This window comes from Solanum dulcamara, chromosome 3 (genome assembly GCF_947179165.1).
Source record: "Solanum dulcamara chromosome 3, daSolDulc1.2, whole genome shotgun sequence".
In the NCBI taxonomy this organism is placed as follows: Eukaryota; Viridiplantae; Streptophyta; class Magnoliopsida; order Solanales; family Solanaceae; genus Solanum; species Solanum dulcamara.
This window is the reverse complement of record NC_077239.1, coordinates 19,163,999-19,188,046: the sequence shown is the minus strand read 5'-3', so window position 1 is coordinate 19,188,046 and position 24,048 is coordinate 19,163,999. Positions and strand designations below refer to the sequence as shown.

At 39.2% G+C, this 24,048-nt stretch overlaps 1 protein-coding gene across 1 annotated transcript; it reads left to right on the top strand.

Moving 5' to 3' along the window:
• Positions 1-1,424: 1,424 nt before the first annotated feature.
• Positions 1,425-2,485, top strand: LOC129883493 (ribosomal protein S4, mitochondrial). Its single transcript, XM_055958147.1, is given in 2 exon segments — positions 1,425-2,010; positions 2,013-2,485. Coding segments are annotated over 2 exon segments (1,059 nt in total).
• The last annotated feature ends 21,563 nt before the right edge of the window (positions 2,486-24,048 follow it).

The window sequence follows — 24,048 nt, the reverse complement described above, 5'->3', positions numbered from 1 at the left end:
TGTTAGTCTAAGAAAAATAGGTTTGGATTAATCCCACCTTTGAAAGAATGGGTTTGCTCTGTTAATACAACTTATCGAGTTATCAAGTTGAACTAACTTCTGTAAGGAGCTTGAATCATTCGTTTACACTAGGTGTTATCATCGACGCGATGGATTGACTTTTGAAAACACTTTCAATACAAAAAGAGTTCCTTCCGGCTATACTCTAGTTGGAAAGTCTTAGTTTAGTTAGAGAAATCAAGGAGGCATGAAGATCTAACAAAGTGTCTTTCTATTTGACTGTCCGAAATTAAGTGGGAGATTAAATTGAAAAGGCCCCTTACTATAGATAGGGTGTTAGTATTATTTTATGAAATAAGGACATTTAGGTTTGACTAATAGGATAGAAATGGGCAAGCCAAAACCCACTCTATTGAGTTCGGCTTTTGGGGCTACCTACTTTAAAGCTTAAGTAATATATAAAGAAGAACCCTTTTAGGGACTCTTTGTTTAAGGGCTGCTCGCCTTTTGAAGAAACGGTATTGGGAGAGCAAAGATTATTTCGGTAAACCGATGCATGAGATGAGGCTCCCATGTCCCGCCGACCCTACTAAAAAGTAAGGGCTTATATGGAGTCAAAAGCAAGCAGAGTAAAAGGAAGGCAAAACTCACATAAGCAGATGGGGAGACACATTCATTAAAAGTGAGAAGCCCTGCTATGTGGGACTGACCAACTATGAATAGATCTTACTTATACTTACGGGTAGGAACATATATTAGTCCATATCGTGGGTCTATTTATTAAAAAAGGCTAACATCCCCTTTCCAAAACATTATCATAGGTCCTCAGGAAGACATCAAAAAAGGGGTGAAAAGAGTCTATTTACCTTTACAATATTTCAGAATGTATCATGGCTCTATCTATTTATTAAAAAAAGAAAAAAAAGTTCTATATCTTGGGTGAAAAAATAGGAGTGGGGAAGAGTGAGTGGGGGGGGGCTACGAGCCCTCTCTCGTTGTTGTTCCTGAACCACCCATCTCTTTCTTCCGCTTCACTCAACCTGATAAGATCAGATTTTTAGAATGAAGTGAAGTGATAGGAAGAGAAGACTGGTGGTGGGAAATACCTATTGATGAATGCCCCTTGTGAAGGTTAAGGGAAAAATGGAAGTGTGGTCATGCACAACATCTAAACAAAGGTGCTTTGGAAGCTTAGCTTATTATTCTATTAAAAGGGAAAAGGGTTCAAACCTATCTTACTAATAAGAAGAAAGGGGCGTTCAACCACTTGACTGGTTAGAGAGGGGCATTCAGTCAGTTGACTAGTTGGAGAGGGGAAAGTAAACACTCACACCTAAGAAGTTGCTAGATCAAAGTAGTACATTATACATCTGCCTGCCAACAGCAGAGGGGATTCGATTCCCCTTATATGTGATATGGCAAAAATGACTGATTCAACAAGATATGCCTTGCCTACATTAAGATTTAAAACTTATGGTCTACTTTGGGGAATTGTTTGGAATAGAGAACTTACAATAATACAATGTCTTATTCTCTGAGGATTGAGGAACAAGAAGAGATCTATTTAGAGAAAGATTTATTCTAGAAAAAATCATAACAATTACATCCAATCACAAACTACACAAAAGTTATCCCTTTTTCATGGAGATTTACCCATAACAGAGATGCACAGAGGAAGAGAACGAACTTCATATATCCCTTTTCTACTCAATCTAGAAACAAGATCGGACGTTATCCCAGCTCGTCTCTATTTTTGTGAAACTATTCCTCAACCAAGGCAGTTGATAAGTCATCAAAGGGTTAGTGTGAATACTGGAATGGCTAACATTACTCATTTTAAACTCTCCCACGGTGATATAATATCTTTTCAATAAAATTATGTGAGAACCCGCACTGATGAATTAAAAAGATCCGTCTATATAAAAATCTTAGTTGATTAAATAATAGGAAAATTCCTGGATCACCCGTGGAGAAGAACTAAAAGAAAATGGTTCCGCCTACTAAAAACTAAGAGGGGTGCCGCCTACTACTACAATCCCAGTTTTTGAAAAAGTTGTGCTCTTCTATGCAAGAAGAAGACTTAGAAAGAACAAAGAAGTTTGGATCCGAAAAAGTATACTTAGGCAGTTCTTTTGCTGAGCATAACAAAATGAAGAGGAATTTGTATCATTTCAGATCCCTATTCTTATTCAAGAGAAGGAATGAGAAAAATGAAAATATTCCTACTCGAACAAGAAGCCATATTGTTTACAACTCTTCTTTATATAGTAATTTGACCTATTGCTCTGCATCACCCCATCAGTTTACTAAAAAGATCAAAATAAAAAGGATCGAACTAGCTACTCATTATTCGGAGGTGAATCATAGAACAACAAAAGCTTTGGTATCTTATGGACCTAACATAGGTCATATACCTCACGACATAATATTGAAAGATCCAAACCTTCTTCTTCGAAGCGGAAAGGGACGTGGCACAAACATATAAAGATCGGCGTAGTCTCTCATAGAGACATATATATCGGGATAAAGGATAGTCTAGGTGGATTCATAGATAGATCTCTCTCCATATAGATAGGTATCTCTGTGGATAGAGATAAAGATAGGGATCCATCTAGATTTTGATTTACTATTTCCATGTTTTTTCTTTTTTCTGATTGATTGCCTTTTTTTATGACAAGTTTTCATTTTCAATATTAATGAAGGAGCAGAAAGCCACTTGAATGTAAGGAAAGGAAACATCTTTTTCAATTATTATTTGTTGGGGTGGAGCGTATACGAGCGAACAAAGCCAAGGAAAGAGGGAAGCCCATTATAGAGCAGTCGACTGGAAGTAGAAGATTGCTGGCCTGAGAGATGGAGGCCTTTCTTGGGAAAGATGGCCCAATTTCTCTTCTTTCTTTTTGATTTCATCTTTTTTTCTTAGGGCCCAGAAGGCTAAAAGGTAGGGGAGAAGGAAGCTGAACCTCCAATCGACCTGGACACATAAAAAATTCTTGGTGTCGAGAGAGATTTGAGATTCTGTAAGGAACTCAGTGAGTGATTTCTAATAAAATAGAATCTTACTATTTATGAAAAACAATTCATTTCTACTCACCTCTAGAGATCTTAACTTTATACAAAGTTCTAATTCTTCCTTCCCTTCCATTAGATAATCAAGCTAAGTTTCCATCTTCTTTTTCTCAAAGAATAAGAGCGAGACTTTCATAGTGAAGGGAGAGGTGAAGCCTAGTAACACAGCATCATGGTTTAGACTAGACCTAACAAGCAGTTCACCGCTTTCACATAGAAGAACCCATCATAGCACAGGGATTCTGGTGCCCCTATACTCTCATATCTCGACTTAACAACAAAAATTGTAGAAAATGAAAATTTAGAGATCGATGGTGGGGATGAGACCATGTGTACGCCTAACCTTCAGCCACCTCTCAATGGAACTAATAAGAACATAAGACACATATGTATAGGGATGCCTGTTTTACTAGGCGCAATAGAATACCTAACCAAGCATTCAGCTCGATGGATTACTCCTGCACCAGATAGTTCTCAGCCGCAAGGTTACCGGCATTCCCCAATGAGAAGGTACTCACAAATCGAATATCTCATGGAACCACATCAACCCATACGTTCATATCTTGGGACCATGTTCAATCTATGCTAATAAAAAACAAGAGGAGCTTGCGGTCTATCAATACTTGAAGGACTACACAATGGAGATTGGATCGACCTCATATGGAGCGCTTTTTGGCTCCCCGAAGACCTTCCACATGACCAGTAATCTTTTATTCTAGTTTCTATAGGAACTAGCTACAACTCTTTATATAGTGTCCATTTCTCTCACTCAAACAAGGTATCACAAAGTCATTCAAGAAGCATCTTTATATGTATTGGATCATTTATGGATTAAAACTCTCTTTTATTTTTGCTTTCCCTTTATATTGGACCAGGTCAAGGATGTTGTAAGAACTTCTGATCTCAAGCACCTATCATGGTTTTCGAGTAGCTCTGATCCACCAGAGTAGTTACAATTACTTCGGCTGGAGCTGCGACAATTGCTTTAGCAGACGACAAGTGTAGCTGTTCTGAAGTTCTAGTTAGAAAAAAGGGTTGGTAATCTAATCCCTCTTAGTGGTCTTATAGTAGAGTGAGTGATCCTCAGGTAGTCCTCTATGTTCTAAAGTAGGAACAAAGAATCAATATAGGGTAAGATAACCTTCTTTCATTTGAATTTCCTATTTAACTAGTCAGCCTCTAACTTAACTCTTGAATCTTCAGGCTTGGAAACCTACCTTTTAAAGTGGGCCCTACTATGTATACAGTCTACGGAACCACACCTAATTGTGTTGTCAAGCTCATATCCTCTACCTCTTTCTTAAAAAGAAATTATGCCTATTAAGGTGAATAAAGACTCATCTTTTTTTATATCATATGTGTTAGAAGCATCAAATCATGCTTTATGAGGTGGGGGAATCCTAATCCAATACCCTAAGCTCGTGGTGATAGAATGTTGTTATGTCTCTGGAGAATGCTCCCCTAGGAGTTATGTGTATGGATTTCTGTCCCTAGCCCTTTCACCTTCCATGGAACAAGTAGCATGAAAGATGAGATATAGCATTTTAGAAAAAAGTCTTTCTCTTTATTGATGTCGAACTTCATCTTCCTTATAGCGATAAAAAGATATTGCCTTAGTCTTTGCCCAGCTCTTCTTCCAGGGAAATAGTCTTTCATAGCACTCTTGACTAACTTTTCATGATTTGTGGCCTTAATACAATCAAGAGATATTTAATAGTTTGGGTCGAGTATCTAATCTTATTAAGAGTTGTCCTTTCAGACCTTATTCTCTGAATGGACAAAGAGCAGGAAGTAAAGCACCCGCCTCTAGAAGGGAAGTTCAGGGGTTAGAGTGTGCCTGATTCGTATGCAGTTTTCTCTCTAAAAGATGCCCAATCAAGAATGATGTGATATCATGCCCGATGGGCAGGAGGATAGGCAGCTAAGGAGGGTTATATGGGGTGATCGTATCCGAACTTGAAAGACTTTCTACGGAATCAGAATCAGATTAGCTTGAAGGTAAGGAAAATGAAGCTGGAATTCTATGGTTTCGATTCTTCCTAAGTAGTTAGGTCACTCTTATTTTCTCCGATTGGGGAATTCTCCAATTCCCTTACTTTGATTTCTAATGACTCAGTATAATACTCATTTGACTGTCGCATAGGTAAAGTATTTACTGGTCCGCCGGCTAAGACCACTTGCACTCCTTCTTTTGCTAAGTAAGAGCTGGATGAGAATCCTCTTAAATCCTCAAATGAGAAGTTACCTTAAGTAAGAAATGAATCTAGGGAAGAAGTCGCAAGGATAGTTCTATTTCTCCGCTAGCCGGGGACATAACTTCTAGCTGATAAACTTACACTTTCTTTATTCGCTGAATATGGAGATTTATACTTTTTAGAAACTATATTGTTACTCTTGTTTGTATATTCGGGTGTCATTAACAATCTAAGGAAAATAAAGAGTCTTATTCTCCCTTTTAGTCAGCCAGAAGTAAGAAGATTGTTGCTCTAGCCCTAATTGCTCTACATGTATACGATCTTTCCTTACTGAGCAACTTTCCCAAATCATATTACAATTATAGTTTTAGAGATAGAGAAAGCTCATTCTCCTTTAATATTAAAGTCCATTTCATGATCTAGGCTTAAACCAGCGCTACCCTATCTATGAGTGTATTTCGGAAATATAGTTGGAGATGAGTTTGTTGACAAGTGCTTGAACTAAGATTGTTTCAAAAGAGAAAGGGAATGAGTCTGAAAAGATAGGTTGAGAAGGGTTGTGAGCTTAAAAGAATAGAGTTTAAGCCAAAAGTCTTTCAAAATAGAAAGAGAAAGACTGGAATGAAGTAGCTCGCCTAAAATAAAAGGAATGAAGTACTCGGCTGAGATTGTTGGAAAAGAGAGGCAGGGCCCAGAGGCACTTGCTACTGAGCAGGCGGGACAAGACTGACTTTAAAAGATGCTCTACTTGAAAGGCAATGGCTTTGAGGGCACTAATTGTGATATATGGGTAAGGAAAAAAATAGTAGCTCAGGCTCTCGAGGCACACAAGCAGGGCTTGACTAGAATCTTAGAAAGACGCTGGGGAGAAAGACCCAAGTGCAAGCATTGAGTCAAACTGATTCAGGTATAGCAAGATAGTTCTTGTCTCCTTCTTCTACCTATTTTATTTATAGAACTTCTAGCCTTGAAAAGTGAATCTGTCTAAGTTGTCCACTACCTCACTCTTTCTTTTTCCTATCCCAAGGGAGTTTAGTTCCCCAAGGATGAATAAGCAAGACTACAAGGTTACTTCTCCGCCTATAAATGTTGCATCATAGTATGCTTATCGCAGCATAAATTCCTATCGCATGATAAAATCGATGGCGGAAGCCCATACATACCAATTTATCTCTTTAAAAGATGTGGGTCTATGAGATTGTATGACGATGTTATGGTGTAATTACGAGTATGGACTAATGGCAGGCGTTAAGGATACCAGGTGCTAGGGTATTAATGCAAGGATGCATAAATGACTTGATATGTTTATTTTTTAACATAATATTATGCATTACAAATATATCCTAACACCCAGGATGGTGCTACCCTTCCTTCTATCCGAAAACTAATCAAATAAAAGTGCAGAAAAGCCTAAAGAATGTAATAAGCCATTCAGTGACCTTTGCAGTCGCCCTCACTAAACCAACTTGAATCTGAACTACTATTTGCGCTCACCTCATCGGAATCTAAATTTGTATTCACCTCTGCTACATTACCTTAACCACTGTTAGTAGTACAATACATATAGTTCTGAAAGATCCAAGCCCTTCCCATATTAGAATATATTTTACTTCCTCCCGCATAGTTGCATCGTCGTAGAGGCGGTCAACCCATTTTTTATTTAGACTATCAAGCATGTCATTATCTCTCTTGATCATGGTAATAATTTGAAACTTTCAATGAGTAGAAAGAAAACCTGGGATATTGAATCCCTGGTATTTTGAATTATAGTTTATCAGTGATAGGTAGCACACCTAGTTCGCTAGTCTCTCAACCCGGCTGACCCATCATTTATACACCTTCTATGAGAGGGAATCATTCCGCCTAGGACTCGAATACATACAGCAGGTGAAAGGCATAAACGGGATTTCTCAATGATGCGTTCACCCCGATCGGAGTCCCTTTGATATGATGAAAAAAGGTTCTTGTCCTATTCTTTATCAGAGATTTCTCTATGAAAAATATGAATCGGAGTTTGAAAAAGCAGAGAGAGAAGGATCCCTTGACCCACAAAAGGATTTAATGAATCACATAATTTGGGCTCCTAGAATATGGCACCCTTTGGGGCTTTCTATTTGATTGTATCGAAATGCCCAATGAATTAGGATTTCCCTATTAGTCCAGGTCATTTTGGGGCAAACGGATCCTTTATGATAAAAAAGATGAGATTCAAGAGACTGATTCGAGGTTCTTGTAGAGTGGAGCATGCACTTCTAGACACAAGATAGATCTTCCAAAGAATAAGGCCTTTTTTGAATAAGCCAATTCATTTTGGACCCTATAGATCCACTCTTTTTCCTATTCAAAGATTAGTCCCCTGTCTCTGTATTTTCACATCGAGAATTATTTGCAGATGATATGTCAAAGAGGCTTCTTACTTCCCAAATAGATCCTCCTACATCTATATATAAATGATGGTTTATCAAGAATACGCAAGAAAAGCACTTTGAATTGTTTATTAATCATCATAGATAGATAAGAACCAATAGTTCATTATCTAATTAATCATTCTATTCTAATACTCTATCTGAGAGTTCTTAGTATTTATTAAATTTTTTCCTATCTAACGGAACTCTATTGGACTTAGAGGCGATTAGAACTTCTAGAATATAAGAAAAAGTTCCCTACGCTGAAGATGTTGATTCTCCCTCTCCTTCTCCGGCCATATGAATGAACTCTTCTCTTAAGGGAAGCTCTCATGCCCCAAGCTATCTATTCAGTTCTCATGTCTGTATTCTTTGCTTTGTAATCTAGCTAATAGTGTTCTCGACCCTTTGAGAGACCCATATTCTCTAGAATGATGGAAGATGCGGGCCTGGCATATTCGATAAAGTATCCTTTTTCAGTTTCCCTTTAATCTCTAGACTGATTGTTGCACCCTTACCTTAGAGATTAGCTGAGCATAGATAAATATTAAAGTGTTCTTTTATCCGCCTTTTCCCTTATGGCATATTTGAAAAGTATCCCTTCTTTGAATCTGAAATCTCATAAAATAGAAATATCTCCACCCTAAATAATAGTACCATTATTGGAATTGGAATTGATCAGGCCTTTAAGTCTTCTATCTCCTCTCCTGTTGATTTTCTTTATTTTGTCACCTCACTTCGTTTGACTTTCAACTATGCAAATAAATAGGCAGGGCTTATCATTTTTTTTAACTTTCTCAAAAGGGTACAAAATGGATCTTCATACCATACTCGAGCTTTGGATCAAATCCTTTGACCGGTCCTTCCGAGCTTCCAGTTCTTCTGGATTGCAACCCAGGAGGGAATTCTTGAGCAACCTTTCAAAATGCTTATTAATCCATGGGCAGCCAAAAGAGAACCAAGAGAACTAAAAGATCTTAGTAGACCGAGGAAAAGAAATCAAAATCGATTCCCGTAGTAGCGGTGAGCGAAATGGGAGCTGCCTAAACTATGAAACGGGGTTGTGGGAGAGCAATATAAGTGTCGTGCAGCTAGGTGAAGTAGCCCGAATGCTGCACCCTAGATAGAGAATGTCCAGTAGCCAAAAGCATTACTAGATTAGGCTCTGACCGGAGTAGCATGGGGAACGTGAAATATCGTGTGAATCATCAAGGACCACCTTGCAAGACTAAATACTCCTGGGTGACCGATAGTGAGGTAGTAATATGAGTGTAAAGAACCCTCAAGAGTGAAATAAAACATGAAAGCATAAGCTCCCAAGTAGTGGGAGGATCTAAGGCTCTGACCATGTGCCTATTGAAGAATGAGCCGGCGACTTATAGGAAGTGGCTTGGTTAAGGGAACCCACTGGAGCCGTAGAAAAAGAGAGTCTTCATAGGGAAGTTTTCACTGCTTATGGATCTGAACCTAGGTGATCTATCCATGACCAGGATAAAGCTTGAGTGAAACTAAGTAGAGGTCCGAGTGACTGATATTGAAGAATCGAAGAATCAGCGGGTGAGTTGTGGTTAGGGGTGAAATGCCAGTCGCACCCAAAGCTAGATGGTTCTCCTCAAAATGCGTTGAGGCATAATAGTTGACTGGAAATCTAGGGGCAAAGCACTATTTCGGTGCAGGACACAAGAGAGGTACCAAATCAAGTCAAACTCTGAATACTAGATCGGTTGTTGCTAGAAAGGGGTCTAAGAGTTGCCCCGTGTCTATTTTTCATAAAGTCATTCCTAGTGATCTCATTGAACTAGACATGGTAGATTTTTATGTCATACTTGGGATGGATTTATTGCATGCATCTTATGCTTTTATAAATTGTAGGACTCATCGAGTCTAGCTTCAATTCCCAAATGAGTCAATTCTAGAATGGAAAGTTCATGATTTGGTTGCAAGGGGTAAGTTTATTTCTTGTCTTAAGGCCCAAAAGTTAATTTCTAAGGGTTGCATCTATCACATTGTGAGAGTTAGGAATGTCGACTCCTAGAGTCCTTCTATTTATTTGGTTCCCATTGTAAATGAGTTTCCCAATTTCTTCCCTGATGACCTTCTCGGTATTCCTCTCGAAAGGAAAGTTGATTTTGGTATCGATCTTCTCCTCTATACCTAAACTTTCTCTATTCCACCCTACCAAATAGCCCTGGTAAAATTAAAGGAATAATTGACGAACTTGTTGGAGAATGGATTCATAAGGCCAAGTATTTCACCATGGGATGCTCCTGTGTTATTTGTAAGAAAGAAGAATGGGTTGCTTAGAATGTGCATAGACTACCAGAAATTGAACAAGGTGACTATTAAGAACAAGTACCCATTCCCTAGGATAAATGAATTATTTGATCAGTTGCAAGGGGAAAGTAATTTCTCCAAGATCGATCTTCGGTCTGACTATCATCAACTAAGGGTAAGGGAGCGTGACATACCCAATATGGCCTTTCGAACAAGGTATAGTCACTTTGACTTTACAATAATGTAATTTGGGCTGACGAATGCACTGACGGGGTTGGTGGATCTAATAAATAGGGTATTCAAACCTTACCTTGATATCTTTGTGGTGGTCTTCATTGATGACATCTTGGTTTACTCTTGGGGTGAGGAAGAACATAAGGATAACTTGAGATTTGTGCTTTAAACCTTGAGGGATAGACAATTGTTTACCATGTATAGTAAATGTGATTTTTGGTTGAAAAAGGTGGCATTTATTGGTCACATAGTGTTCGATGATGGGATCAAGATTTATTCTAAGAAAATAGAGGCGTTAAGAAATTGTCCTAGACCATTGTCTCCTTTGGACATTAGGAGCTTTTTAGGTCTAGCCGGGTATTATAGAAGGTTTGTTGAAGGGTTATCTTGCATCTCATCTCCTATGACAAAATTGACCCAAGAGAAGCCAAAGTTCCTATGGAGGGATGGGTGTAAAAAGAGTTTACAAACTTTGAAAGATCATCTTACCTTTGCTCTTATCTTGAATTTACAGGAAGGATTAGAAAGGTTTGTGGTTTATTGTGATGATTCAAAGATTGTTTTGGGTTGTGTCTTGATGCAAAATGGTAAGGTTATATCCTATGCTACTAGATAATTAAAAGTGCACGAACATAATAATGATACCCATGATCTTGAGTTAGTGGCCATCATATTTTCTGTAAAGATTTGGCAGAACTACCTCTATGTTCTACATGTGGATGTGTTCACCGATCATAAAAGTCTCTAATATGTGTTCATATGATAACTCATAATAGTCACCATATAGGATCGATATACTCAATCCACTATTAAAGAATCACCTATGGGGGTAGCTAAACACATAGGCACAGGCAATGACTCACATAAAACATCCCATCGAGTAGCATAACAAGCAGATACATACGAGTAAGTAGACCCCGAATCAAATAAGGCATAAGCAGACTGCTGAGAGAGAGAGATTGTGCCTGTGATAACGAAATTTGATGTCTCCACCAATGTTCTACCCAAAAAGGCATACATATGAATGCGTCCACCCCTACCACCTGTCTGGCCTACCTAGGGACAACCCCTAGTACTATAAGACTCACTCCTGCAACCCTATACAATCTCTCTAGGTGGCTAAACTAGGGCCCTGGGGGCTTGAACCTACTGATCCTGCTAACTCTTAAACATATGGCATCTCCAATGTGTAATAGTAGGAAAATCCTTGGCAAAGTATCCTTCCATACCACACTCATAGCACGAGCTTTGAATGAACAACCCACTGATGTTCTAACTGAACTTGAATGGCCAGTATGGCTTAAATACCTAGAAGTCTAACCTCGAGAAAACTATCCCAAAGTCTGGTTGTTCTGACCGACGGTACCCGCTAATCCCTTGTCGGTAAGCTATAAGGCAGCATATCGGTCTACTAGGTGGATACTACTGTGAATGGCCTCTACCAAAAGAACCACTACTGTGTGACTAGTTCCCACTGAAGTTTCCCTGGCGGTGAGGCGTCTTGTCCCTTCCTCCGTAGGACTCACGACATATAGCCTCAATATTACCAAACCATCTACTCTATCTCTAACCTCAGAGAAATTGATAATCCTCTGAAAAATCAGTGTATCTATTTCTCCTCATCGACTAATCATGGTAGCGTGCCTGGAGAGCTCAGAGAACTGAGACTCATACTCTATGACCATCATCGATTCCTGTAATAGCAATGTGAACTCATCTCTCAACCTTTCCCTCAAATTGTAGGGTAGATACTTCTCCAAGAAAGCCTCGTAGAACTGATTCCATTACATCAGTAGCGATTTTGTGGGTCTTAGCTAAGATAAGATCTCGACCACTTCTTCGCTGGTCCATTCTATTGGAAACTAGTGTAATTGAACCCGTAAGACTCTACCAACTCAAGGTTATGCAACCTCTCCTAGCAACTAATCAAAAACTCAGGAGCATCCTCACCCGCGCCCCGGAGAACTTGGGAGGGCCCAATTTGATAAACCTCCCTACCATCTTCTACTCTTCCACTATCAATTGGCCTAGCTTCCATATGCTGAACAACCATAGGAATAGGCTGAATCACTGGATGGGGAGCTGTTGTAATAGGATGTAGAACTAGGATGGGTTATACTGTGCCCCTGCCTGCACTGAAGTCTGAGCCTGCTATTGAACCTGATGTCCGAATGAAGGGTTGGGTAGGGTTTCTGCTTGAGATATACCCTCCATCAAGCTGAGTATCCAGGCCAAAGTATCATGTAACACTGGTATGGCCATGAATCTAGGTGGAAGCTAGGCTGGATGAGGCTCATATTGCTCAACCTCTATGTCTGCTACGACACTGGTGTTGTGGACTGAGCTCTACCTTAGCCTCTGTGTCGACCTTGACCTCTACCCTGAGGTAGGACTCTATCTATAGACATAGGGGGTCTTCTTCCACCCCAAATGGATCTTGTCCTCACCATCTAAGAAAGAGTGAAAAAACCTAGATTTAGAGGTGTTCATCATCATTAGCGCACGATCAGAAACAAGAATAGTGAATAAATTCCTAAAAAAGTCCTATAGCCTCCCAAAGATTAGATATGGATGTCATCGGACCAATTTGTAGGAATCTACTAGACACTTGTTCATGTAACGGTGAGACCTGGTGAACCTAAGCTCTAATATCACTCTTTCATGATGCGAATCTGGACCATGATGGCGCCTACTATAACCCCCTAGTAAGCAAGCCATACCCAAGTCAAGCGGATGAAAAATCTCAATCTAATTAAATAATTAATAACATATGAAGGAAACAGAAAATAATATATCCAAAGAAAAGTAGGACCAAGGTATAGATATGTAAATACGATACAAAATATACAAAAGACCCAATAGCACCAAAAAAAATAATGAGTTGACACTAGACCAAACCCCAAACCTAGTGTCACCTATACAAAAGCTACTGTATAGGTGACGCTAGGTACGGGACTGGTCTAGTATTAGGTTCATGATTTTTGGTCACTATCGGGCCCTTAGTATATTTTGTATCATATTTAAATATCTATACCCTATACCACCTCTTCTTTTGTTATGTTATTCTTGCCTCCACCTTCTTATGTTATTATTTACTTATTTAAAATGAGATTTGACTTTTGCATTAGATGGGTTTGGCTTGCCTACTCAGCGGATATAGTAGGCGCCATCATGGCCCAGATTCGGGTCATGACACATAAGTATTGACATTTAATACAAGCAGAAATAAATGGGATAATGGAACTAAGGGAAATGACATAGAATAATAGCCAACAACAATCTTAGATCATTTATACATTTTTGTCCAAACATACCTCTACTAATACACTTGGCGGGGGCTAAGATATATCCCTAGATCACCCTCAACATAAGTGTCAAAAGTACTAAAAAGGTAACCAAAAGTCTACACATGTCATAAGCTAGAAAAGGTAGGGATATTTTTCCCAAAACATGGGAACTCACCAAAGTAGTAGCCTTCAACTTAATCTACTAGCCATGTGTAGGTGAGCATGGAGTTACGCCGGTCCCTACATGGTGATATCATGTAGTCAAAAGAGTATGTATTAGTACTTTAAATATACTATAACCGACATTTAAGACCATGCGAGTTATAAGATGGAATCCAACATAACCTCCTACGTAGCACGGGGAGACTACTTGCCGGGTAGAGATCCATAAACTTCATTCATTTCTTTAACTTTTGGTTTATATTTAAGGGCTTTTTTGGATACACAAGCCTAAGCCTAGAAAGGCTCCTATGTTGGAGCATAGTTAATGAGACAAGGGGTTGCTACTAGGATTCCCTTACGGAATCCCACCTTAATGCCCCATTTGTGTTGAGTCATTCCCATGGAATAATTCATTTAACATAAAACATAATCATTTACATAGCTTCAATTCATCAAACTATCATTCGGTGGAATAGCTTATTGAAAACCTTTATTGATTCAAATATGTGAGAACTGTCCTTATCACATATAGAATCCATTCTTTGGCTAAGAAGTCCTTTCATCATCATTATATCATTTCATTATTCTTTCATTTCATAAGACTCACTTTTCATCATAAATAATACTTTCATAAACATTTATTTTGTACCCAAAGCTTTCAATTCAAACTTCATTGAAACATAGTAAAAGTAAGTGGGTTTCATTAAATCAAGTTTCAAATCATTTAAAACAACGATAGCATGCATGATAGTGATGTAATGCATCAATTGAACAAACTTGAGACAACCGACCAATTCACTTTATAACCCCTTTATCATACTTTCATATAGGACCTTTGATAAATAGGTAAACTTCAAATAGACAAAAATCTATACATTTCAAATCATGATATAAAAACCCATGAGATTTAACCATATAATTAAACTATTGAGTTTAGAAAATACTTGGGCTCCATGGGTAAAAGAACCCATGTATGACACCTACATACCTTGGGGAAATAAATCCCTAATGCGAGCTTGAAAATTGGAGGCTTGAAGTTGTGACGAAACCCTAGCTTTCTTGGTAAAGAGCAAGACTTTGAGAGGAACTTCAGAGGTTAGAGTTTTGAGTCTTAGGATATGAGTGAGAATAAATAAGTGTGGAAAGGCTTAGGGTGCTTTAGACAGTTGAATTTAGTCCCCAAAATGACTACACTTGATATAGAAACACAAGAAAACACTAAAATACCCCATTAAAAATAGGTTGGACTGGCTTCACAGAGGACCCATCACGGTCCATAATGGACACCACAGACTATGGTGGTATCCTATGGTAAATAATTTGGAGGAGAAAATCTTGGGGTTTGTAGAAAAGTCTCTGAACTTCCTCCACGGCGACCTTCATGGTCCGTGGAGGGAATCATCGCCTGTGAAACATGGTCTGGTGTAGGACCTGTAGGATTGACCATCACAGAGCACACGACAATCCATGAAGAACTCCATGTCCTGTGGTGGTCACCCATGGTCCTTGCCTTGGAAAGTTTTCTGAGGCTTTTGGGGAGGGTCACCATGGAGGGCTTGACGACCCGTGGTCCTTTTTTATGGACCTCGCACTATAGGACTGAGTTCTTGAATCACTACCACAGTGGCTCACCACAAGGAGTGGTCCATTACATAGCCCGTGATGTCCTTCTGTGGTCATGACCTGGTTCAGTATTTTGTACTTTTCTGTGATTTGATCCTTTGTTCCTTGTTTCAGGACTTTCCAACTTTTTAGTTTCTTACAATAACTCCCCCTTGGGAAAATTCATCCTCGAATGGGATTCAACTAGCATAGAAGGGATAAATAATGAGGACTAGCAACCCAACATGAATACAATCAGACTTTGAAATGCATAGAACATGAGATCTTTAAACTTTGCATAAAACATGGCTTTAAAATTCACTTCATGAACATGCATGCATATGAACACTTGGGAAAAATGAAACATAGGAGCCTTAAACATTTGAGCATGAATAACTTAGTACCTTAGGCTTGAGTGGAATGAAAAAGATGAGGATATCTTTTCATCATATTTGCTTCTTCTTCCCATGTAGCACTTTCAACCTGTTGATTCCTCCAAAGGACTTTGATGGATGCAACTTCTTTTCCCCTTAATAACTTAACTTGCCGGTCTAAAATTTCAATCGAAACCTCTTCATAGGTCAAGTTCTCTTCAAAAAGGGCCTCAATCTTAGGAAAAGGAGATGGCTATAAATCCTCAAGGACTACGACATGAGTATGCATTATCTTTCGAGTAAGGCCAATAGGATTGCCGATGTACTTTGTGTCTATGGGGATTTTGGCTTATGCTGATGAAGAGAAGAGGGAGTTGGTAAAGAATGTTCATTGATTGGATAGATTAGGGGTGAGGTTGAGTGGTTCCGATGATGGTGATATGTTTTTTCATAATGGGTCTGAATCATCTTTGATGGTGGATGTTATGTCAAAACAAGACCTTGACCTGAAATTTATGGAATTAAAGAAGTTGGTGGAAGAAAAGAAAATAGAAGTATTTTCACATGGGGGAGATGGGGTTTTTCTCTACCAAGGTCGATTATGTGTTGTGGATATAGAGGTATAATTAGTTTGATCAAGAACGAGGCTCACAATTCTTTATATTCTATTCACCCCGATTCTACTAAAATGTATCGAGACTTAAAGGAGCTTCATTGGTGGGGTGGTAAAGGACAAAGCAAGTTCGGGCCAAATGCCCAAATTACTAACATGTTAAGGCTGAACACCAAAGGTCGGGTGGCCTGGACTAAGACATTGAAATCCCTACTTAGAACTAGGAAGATGTGAACACGGACTTTGTAGTGGGTTTGCCTCATACTCAGAAATGTCATGATTTGATTTGGGTTATTGTTTATAGAATGACAAACTCAGCTCACTTTGTACTATCTAAGATGTCTTATACTGCCGAATATTATGCTAAGTAGTATATACAGAAGTTGGTAAGGTTGCATGGTATGTCTTTCTCAATTATTTTGGATCGTGGTACCCAATTCAGTACTCATTTTTGGAGATCATTTCAAAAAGGTCTTGGCACCAAGGTGAAGCTAAGTACCACATTCCATCCTCAAACTGATGAGCAAGCCAAACGGATAATTAAAACTCTAGAGGATATGTTAAAGGATTGTGTGTTGGAGTTCAAAGGGAGTTGGGATGACCATCTACCGCTTATTGAGTTTGCCTACAATAATAACTACTACTCGAGTATTGAGATGGCGCTGTTCAAGGCTTTGTATGGAAGAGGATGTATGTCTCCGGTTGGTTGGTTTAAAGTAAGTGAGATGACCTTATTGGGCCTTGATTTGGTGCTTGATGCTTTATAAAAGGTGAGAGTCATTAGATAAAGGTTCAAAATGGCTCAAAGTCACCAAAAGTCTTATTTCGATATAGGGAGAAGAGAACTTGAGTTTAATGTGGATGATTAGGTGTACTTGAAGGTTTCACCCATGAAGGGTATAATTTGGTTTGGTAAGAAAGGGAAATTGAGCTATAGGTATGTAGGGCCCTATAGAATCTTGAGACGTGTTAGCAAGGTTGCTTATGAGTTGGAGTTGCCATTGGAAATGGCCATGGTTCATCCAGTGTTCTATGTGTCTATGTTGAGGAAATCATGTGGGTGATCCTAGTTCCATTATTCCTTTGGAATTGGTATTTTTCCAAGACCAATACATTTTATATGCCTGGTATCCCTCCAGTTATGTGGGCAGGTGCAGTTAGCCATGTATCATGTGGTGTGATTTCCTTCCTCAAGGCTCAGCGGTTAGTGGGAAAGGGTGTTTATCATATCTTTCTTATGTTTGTGACACTAGTATTGACACTCCTTCTATTGATTCTGTTTTAGTGGTCTGAGAATTTTCTAATGTATTTCTTAACGATCTACCTGGCCTTCTTCCTGAGCGTAACATTAATTTCGGCATTGATGTTGAGCTGGATACACAGCTAGTCTCTATTCTACCATGTAGGATGACTCAAGTTGAGTTGAGGGAGCTTAAGATGCAGCTCCAGGACCTCTTGAGTAAGAGATTTAGCAGACCTAGTGTATCTCCTTAGGGTGCTCCTATTCTGTTTGTAAAGAAGAAGGATGGTAACTTGCATATATGTATAGATTAAGGGCAGTTGAATATGGTGACCATTAAGAATAGGTACCCGATGCCGTGGATTGATGATTTATTTGACCAGCTCCAGGATGCAATAGTGTTCTCTAAGATAGAATTAAGGTTAGGGTATCACCAATTGAGGATTAGGGAGTCAGATATCCCTAAGACTGCTTTCAGGACTCAATACGGGCACTATGAGTTCTTAGTCATATCTTTTTGGTTGACTAATTCCCTCACAACATTCATGGATTTGATAAACCGTATGCTCAGTTCCTACTTGGACTCTTTTATCATTGTATTCATTGATGACATTCTAGTCCACTCTGGGAGAATAGAGAAGCATGAGAGCACCTGAGAATAGTACTTCAGACTTTGAGGGTTCAACAGTTGTATGCCAAATTCACTAAATGTGAATTTTGGCTTGAGTCTATGGAATCCTAGGGAACGTGGTGTCCAAGGATGGGAATATGGTAGATCCGATGAAGATAGCGGTAGTTCATGATTATGCTAGGCCTAGTTCTCCTATCGAGGTTCACAATTTTATCGGGTTGACATGATATTACACACAATTTATGGAGGGATTCTCTTCTATTACAGTGCCTTTGACCAGATTGATTCAGAAGAATGTTTCTTTCTAGTGGTCTGACGAGTGTGAGGCGAGCTTCGTAAAGCTCAAAGCCTTGTTGACTTCAGCTCTGATTCTAACTCTTTCTGCTGAGGGCCAGAGATTTATAGTGTATTGAGATGCTTCAGTTGTTGTCTTTGGTTGCGTTCTAATGCAGCAGGGTGGAGTTATTACATATGCTTCCAAGCAACTGAAGGTGCATGAGCAAAAATACACCATAAATGATTTAGAGTTGGCGACGGCAGTCTTCGCATTGAATAATTAGAGGCATTACTTATATGGATCCCATTGGGAGATCTATACTTACCACCATAGTCTTTAATACATATTCAACCAGAAGGATCTTAATTTGAGACCGCGCATGTGGTAGGAGATGCTGAAGGACTATGATGTCACCATTCTCTATCATCCGAGCAAGGCAAATGTGGTAACGGATGATTTGAGCTAGAAGGCGGTAAGTGTGGGGAGTTTGGCATTCTTATCAGTTGAGGAGCGGTCTCTAGCTTTGGACATTCAGTCCTTATCTAACTAGATGGTTCTCCTTGATATTTCTAAGCCAAGAAGGGTACTTCTTTGTGTAGAGGTAAGGTCTTTCTTGATGGAGCAGATTCAAGTACAGTAGTTTGAGGACCCACAATTGAGAGTGATTCGAGATAAGGTACTTAGTGGAGAGGCTAGGAAGGATCATAGGTCTGAAGGGAATTTTGAGGATTAAGGGTCGTATCTTTGTTCCTAGAGTTTGGGATCTAGTTAGGCTCATCCTTGAGGAAGACCATTATTCCAAATATTTCATTCATCCTAGTACGCCAAAGATGTAATGCGACCTATGATAGCAATACTGGTGGTGTGGGATAAAGCAGGATATGGTATCTTTTGTAGCTAGGTGCTTGAACTGTCAGCAGGTCAAGTTTGAGCATCAGAGGCCAGATGGTTTAACCTAGCGACTACCCATTCCAGAGTGGAAGTGGGAGCGGATAGCTATGGAGTTCATAGTAGGTTTACCATGTACCTCCCGAGGTTTTGATTCTATTTTGTTCACCGTAGATTGACTGACCAAGTATGCTTACTTCTTACTTGTCCAAACTACCTACACTTCACAAATTTTGGCTCAAATTTACATTCGAGAGGAGGTCTGATTGCATGGGGTGCCAGTATCTATCATTTCAAACCATGGTACTCAGTTCACTTTGCATTTTTGGGGTCTATTCAGAAGGAGCCCGGTACATCTTTCCACCCCCACACCAATGGCCAGTTAGAGAGGACTATTTAGGTCTTTGAAGACATACTATGGCCCTCTATTATCAATTTTTTAGGTTAGTGGGATCAGTCTTTAGCGTTGGCAAACTTTGCATATAATAATAGCTTCCATTCGAGCATCGATATAGCACCGTTAGAGGCATTGTATGGTAGAAGATATCATTTCCTAGTGGGTTGGCTTGATGCCTTTGAGTTTAGGCCTTGGGGAACCAATTTATTGTGTGAGTCGATGGACAGAGTTCATATGATCCAGGAGAGGCTACGTACATCCCAAAGTAGGCAGAAGAGTTATGCTGATTGGAGGGTGCGTCTATTGGAGTTTATGGTTGGTGACCGAGTATTCCTGGGAGTGTCGCCCATGAAGGGCGTGATGAGATCCGAAATGAGGGGTAAGCTTAGCCCCAGATTCATCAGCCCTTTTGAGATCTTGATATACGTAAGGGTGGTAGCTTATGAGTTGTCCTTGCCCCCAACATTATGAGGTGTTCATCCTGTATTCTATATTTCTATGATACGGCAGTACATCATAGATGAGTCTCACGTGCTTTAGTGAGATTCAGTTCAATTTGATAACTCATTGGCCTTTGAGGAGGAGCTTGTAGCTATTTTTAACAGGCAGGTTAGAAAGTTAAGGTCTAAGGAGATTCAGTCGGTAAAAGTCCAGTGGATGCATTGTTTGATCGATGAGGCTACTTGGGAGACAGAGCTAGACATGCGGACATGATATACTCACCTTTTTTGAGGCACCAGGTACCTTTGTTCTTTGACTTTCGAGGACAAAATCCTTTTAAGTAGTGGATGTTGTAATGACCTCCAAGGTCATTTTTGTGTGTTTACTGTTTTACCTCTTCCTGTAGCTTCTTTATAGCTTATATTGATGTTGGGGTTGTGGGATGCTTACCAAGGTGTTTGATTGAGTTTTGAGGTGGTTTGACCATTTTAGAGGTTTAAGGTTTGAAAATGTTGACTTTAATCAACATTCAGAGATTCTTGCATTGCATGAGAATTTTCATGGTTCCATCAACTCTGTGAGGTTCATTTTGGTCTAGAGGGAAGGTTGGTTTGGGTTTTTGAGTCTTCATTTTGATTTTATGTGATTAGGAATTTTTACTTTAATATTTTAGCCAAGTTTGACTTCGGTCAACTTTTTGAGTTAATGTGCTCTGATGAAAATTTCGTCAACACGGTTAGCTCTGGAATGCCTTTTTCAGTTGGTGTAAGACCTCGAGGGAATTTGGGAAGTTCCTATTCAAAATAGAAACAAAAAGTGAAAGTGCGGATAGATGCAGGAAAATGGCATTAGGAACCAACCACGGAAGGCCATCACAGGCAGTGTAATGCACCACACCCTGTGGTGAGCCCCCGTGGTGGTAATTCATAGGCTCTGTCATACAGCCAAGGACCATGAAGGAGGACCACGGACAATGGTGATCACCACGGGCCCTAAAGACCTCCGTAGTGAGCCATCCTCAATGTCCTTAGAAAATATTCCATGGCAAAAACTACTGACGACCACCACGGGTTGTTAAGCATTTAACAGACCATGGTGTGATTCGTGGAGGGCACCTCTGCAAGACCTGCACCATGGCCACTCTTCACGGGCTGTGATGATGTTCACGAATTGTTAAGGTCTCTGTGAAGAAACTTCAGAGGCTACCGTGAAAGCCCTTTTCCAAGATTTTTTTCCAAGTCCCTTAGCATGGTACCTCACCATGGACTGTGAAGGGTCGCCGTGAAGATAGTCCCAACCAGAATTTTTAAGGGATATTTCGGTCTTTTCTTGTGTTTTTAACACAAAGTGAGGTCATTTTGAAGTAGATTTCACCTATTTAGAAGACCCTAAAGTCTTTCCACTCTCATTTACTCCTCCTCACCTTCTATGACCCAAACCCTAACTCCTTAAGTTCTCTCATCTTCAAAATAGGATCTAGGGTTTCACTCTAAGAAGATTCAAGTTTTCTCTTTCCTCTCATATTTGCCATTTTTTATTCATTCACTCCTCAGATATCTTGTGGGTTGAGATTGTTAATGTGTTCTTTGATATTTTGATAGAGTGGCATCGTTAGAAGGTGGCCCAAAAAGGAAAGACTCAAATTTAGTGGTTTGGGTGCAGTCTCGTCTTTGAGGTAGGTTATGGTTTACTATTGTTAAACTTGGTTTGGTGAGAATTGGTATATTTTGAGTAGCAATACATTATTAAGATAACGATTTAGGTGTTGATGTTACACTAGGGGTTTTGGAAATGATGATCATTGATAGTGACTAATTTGAGATCTTAGTCATTGAATCCTTACTTTAGGTGATTTCTTGACTTGTTCTTATCTTTTAGAATACTTAGAAATTTCTCCTAGGTGATTTGAACTGAGGATGTCGCGTGCTTTACTTGCTTTATTCCAGTTGGTCGCTTGTCAAAATTTTGACTTATGTTTATGTCTTGGTTTCTTACGATATTGAAAGGTTGGGCCCGAGGTCGTGTCTCCGGTACACCAGGGTCTCATGTGAGTGATATATGATTTTGACATATTACTCGTATTGATTTACCCCTCCTGTGTCAAAAATCCTCTTACTTTGAAAGAATAAAATAGTGATATTAAGATTTTTGTTGATGAATAAGTCTAAGGTTTTAAAAAGGAAGTACCGGTGATATTTTTCTTATGGAATTTCCTATTTCAGAAGCTCGAGGCGTAATTTTTGGGTGACCCATTGATACATATTTGGGTTATTATTATTATTATTATTGTTATTATTATAGAAAAACTCAAGGTGTGAATTTTGGGTGGCCCGTTAATACATATCTTGGGTTATTATTTTTATTATTATTGAGAAACTCGAGGTATGAATTTTGGATGGCCTGTTGAAACATATCTCGGATTGTTATTATTATTATTATTACTATCATTATTATTTTTGGGGAGCTCAAAGGGTGATTTCCGGGCGCTTTATGACACTTTACGAATTTATATTTGGGCATTCCTCTGGTATTTTATGAGTTGAGGTTATGTATGTGATTACCTATTTTGTTGGGTTACTTGATTATTGTATGATCTCCCTATACCCTTTTTCCTAAGATCATAGACTTTATGCTTCTCTCTCATGTTATTAGTATCATCGTGCTACTTATTATATATTTTATTCTTTCTGAGCTCGGTCGGCCTATGATGCCTACTGGGTACCCAGTATTTTGGTATTCATACTGTACTTCTGCATCTTTTTGGATGCAGCTCCTAGTTTGAGTCACCCTTATTATGAGCCTGATCATCCGTAGCCATGCCAGTTCCGGATTGTAGTGAGCTCCTAGCGTTCAGAGACTTGTTACATTTTCTCTTTTGCTTTGACTTGTATTTTGTATTTTTGGACAGTCAGATATGTATTGTATATTTATATTTATATATATATCCAACTTTTGTAATTAGAAGCTCCTGCATAGGTGACACCGGATCCGGAGTTTGGTCAAGTGTCAGCTCGTCATTTCTTTTGATCACTATCTGGCCTTTTATATATTTTGGATCGTATTTACATATTTATACCTTGCTCCGACATTTCTTTGGATATATTTTTTTTCTTTCCTTCTTATGTTTTGAATTATTTAATTAGATTGAGATTTGCCTTCTGCTTGACTTGGGTTTGGCTTGCCGACTCGGTGGTTATAGTAGGCGCTATCATGGTGCGGATTCGTGTCGTGACAATTCATTGCGACCGTGAGCTGGGCCTCGCGATCGCAAGGTTTTCTCTAGCTAACCCATCGTGATCGTGATGCCCAGATTCTCAGACCTTCGCGATTGCAGACCCCTGTGTCATGAACGGGAAGAGCAAAAGATCTTGCACCAGCTATTCAGCTGGTGCTGAACTTTGGAGAATAGAGTTTTTCTCCGATGAGGGTACGAAATTCATTTGGAACCCCGCAAACGCAAATGGATTATGCTACCCAATTGGAAATGACATTTTGGACTCAATGGAATGGATGGATTTTCCAATGGAGGTCATTTCATTGAAATGTTGACCAAAGTCAACACTTTCCAAAGATTGCATTCAAAATGCACAAATGGCCTAAAATTCATTCCCAGCACCTCGGGAACTAAACGAAAGGTCGTTCTAGACCAAAATCAGCATTCCAAATCTAACTACACTGATAGAATTTTCATCTTAGCGCATTTACTCAAAATGTCGACCAAAGTCAAATTTGGTCAAAACTTTAAAGTTAAAACGACAAATCATACAAACTCAAAACGAAGACTCCAAAACCCAGACCAACCTTTCTTCTAAACCAAAATAGACCTTCCGGAGCTAATGGAATCGTCAGAATTCTCATACGATGCCCGAATTTCCAGATATTGACTAAAGTCATCTCTTTCAAACCTTAAGCCTCCAAAATGGTAAAACACCTCAAAACTCAACCAAACACCTTAAGGA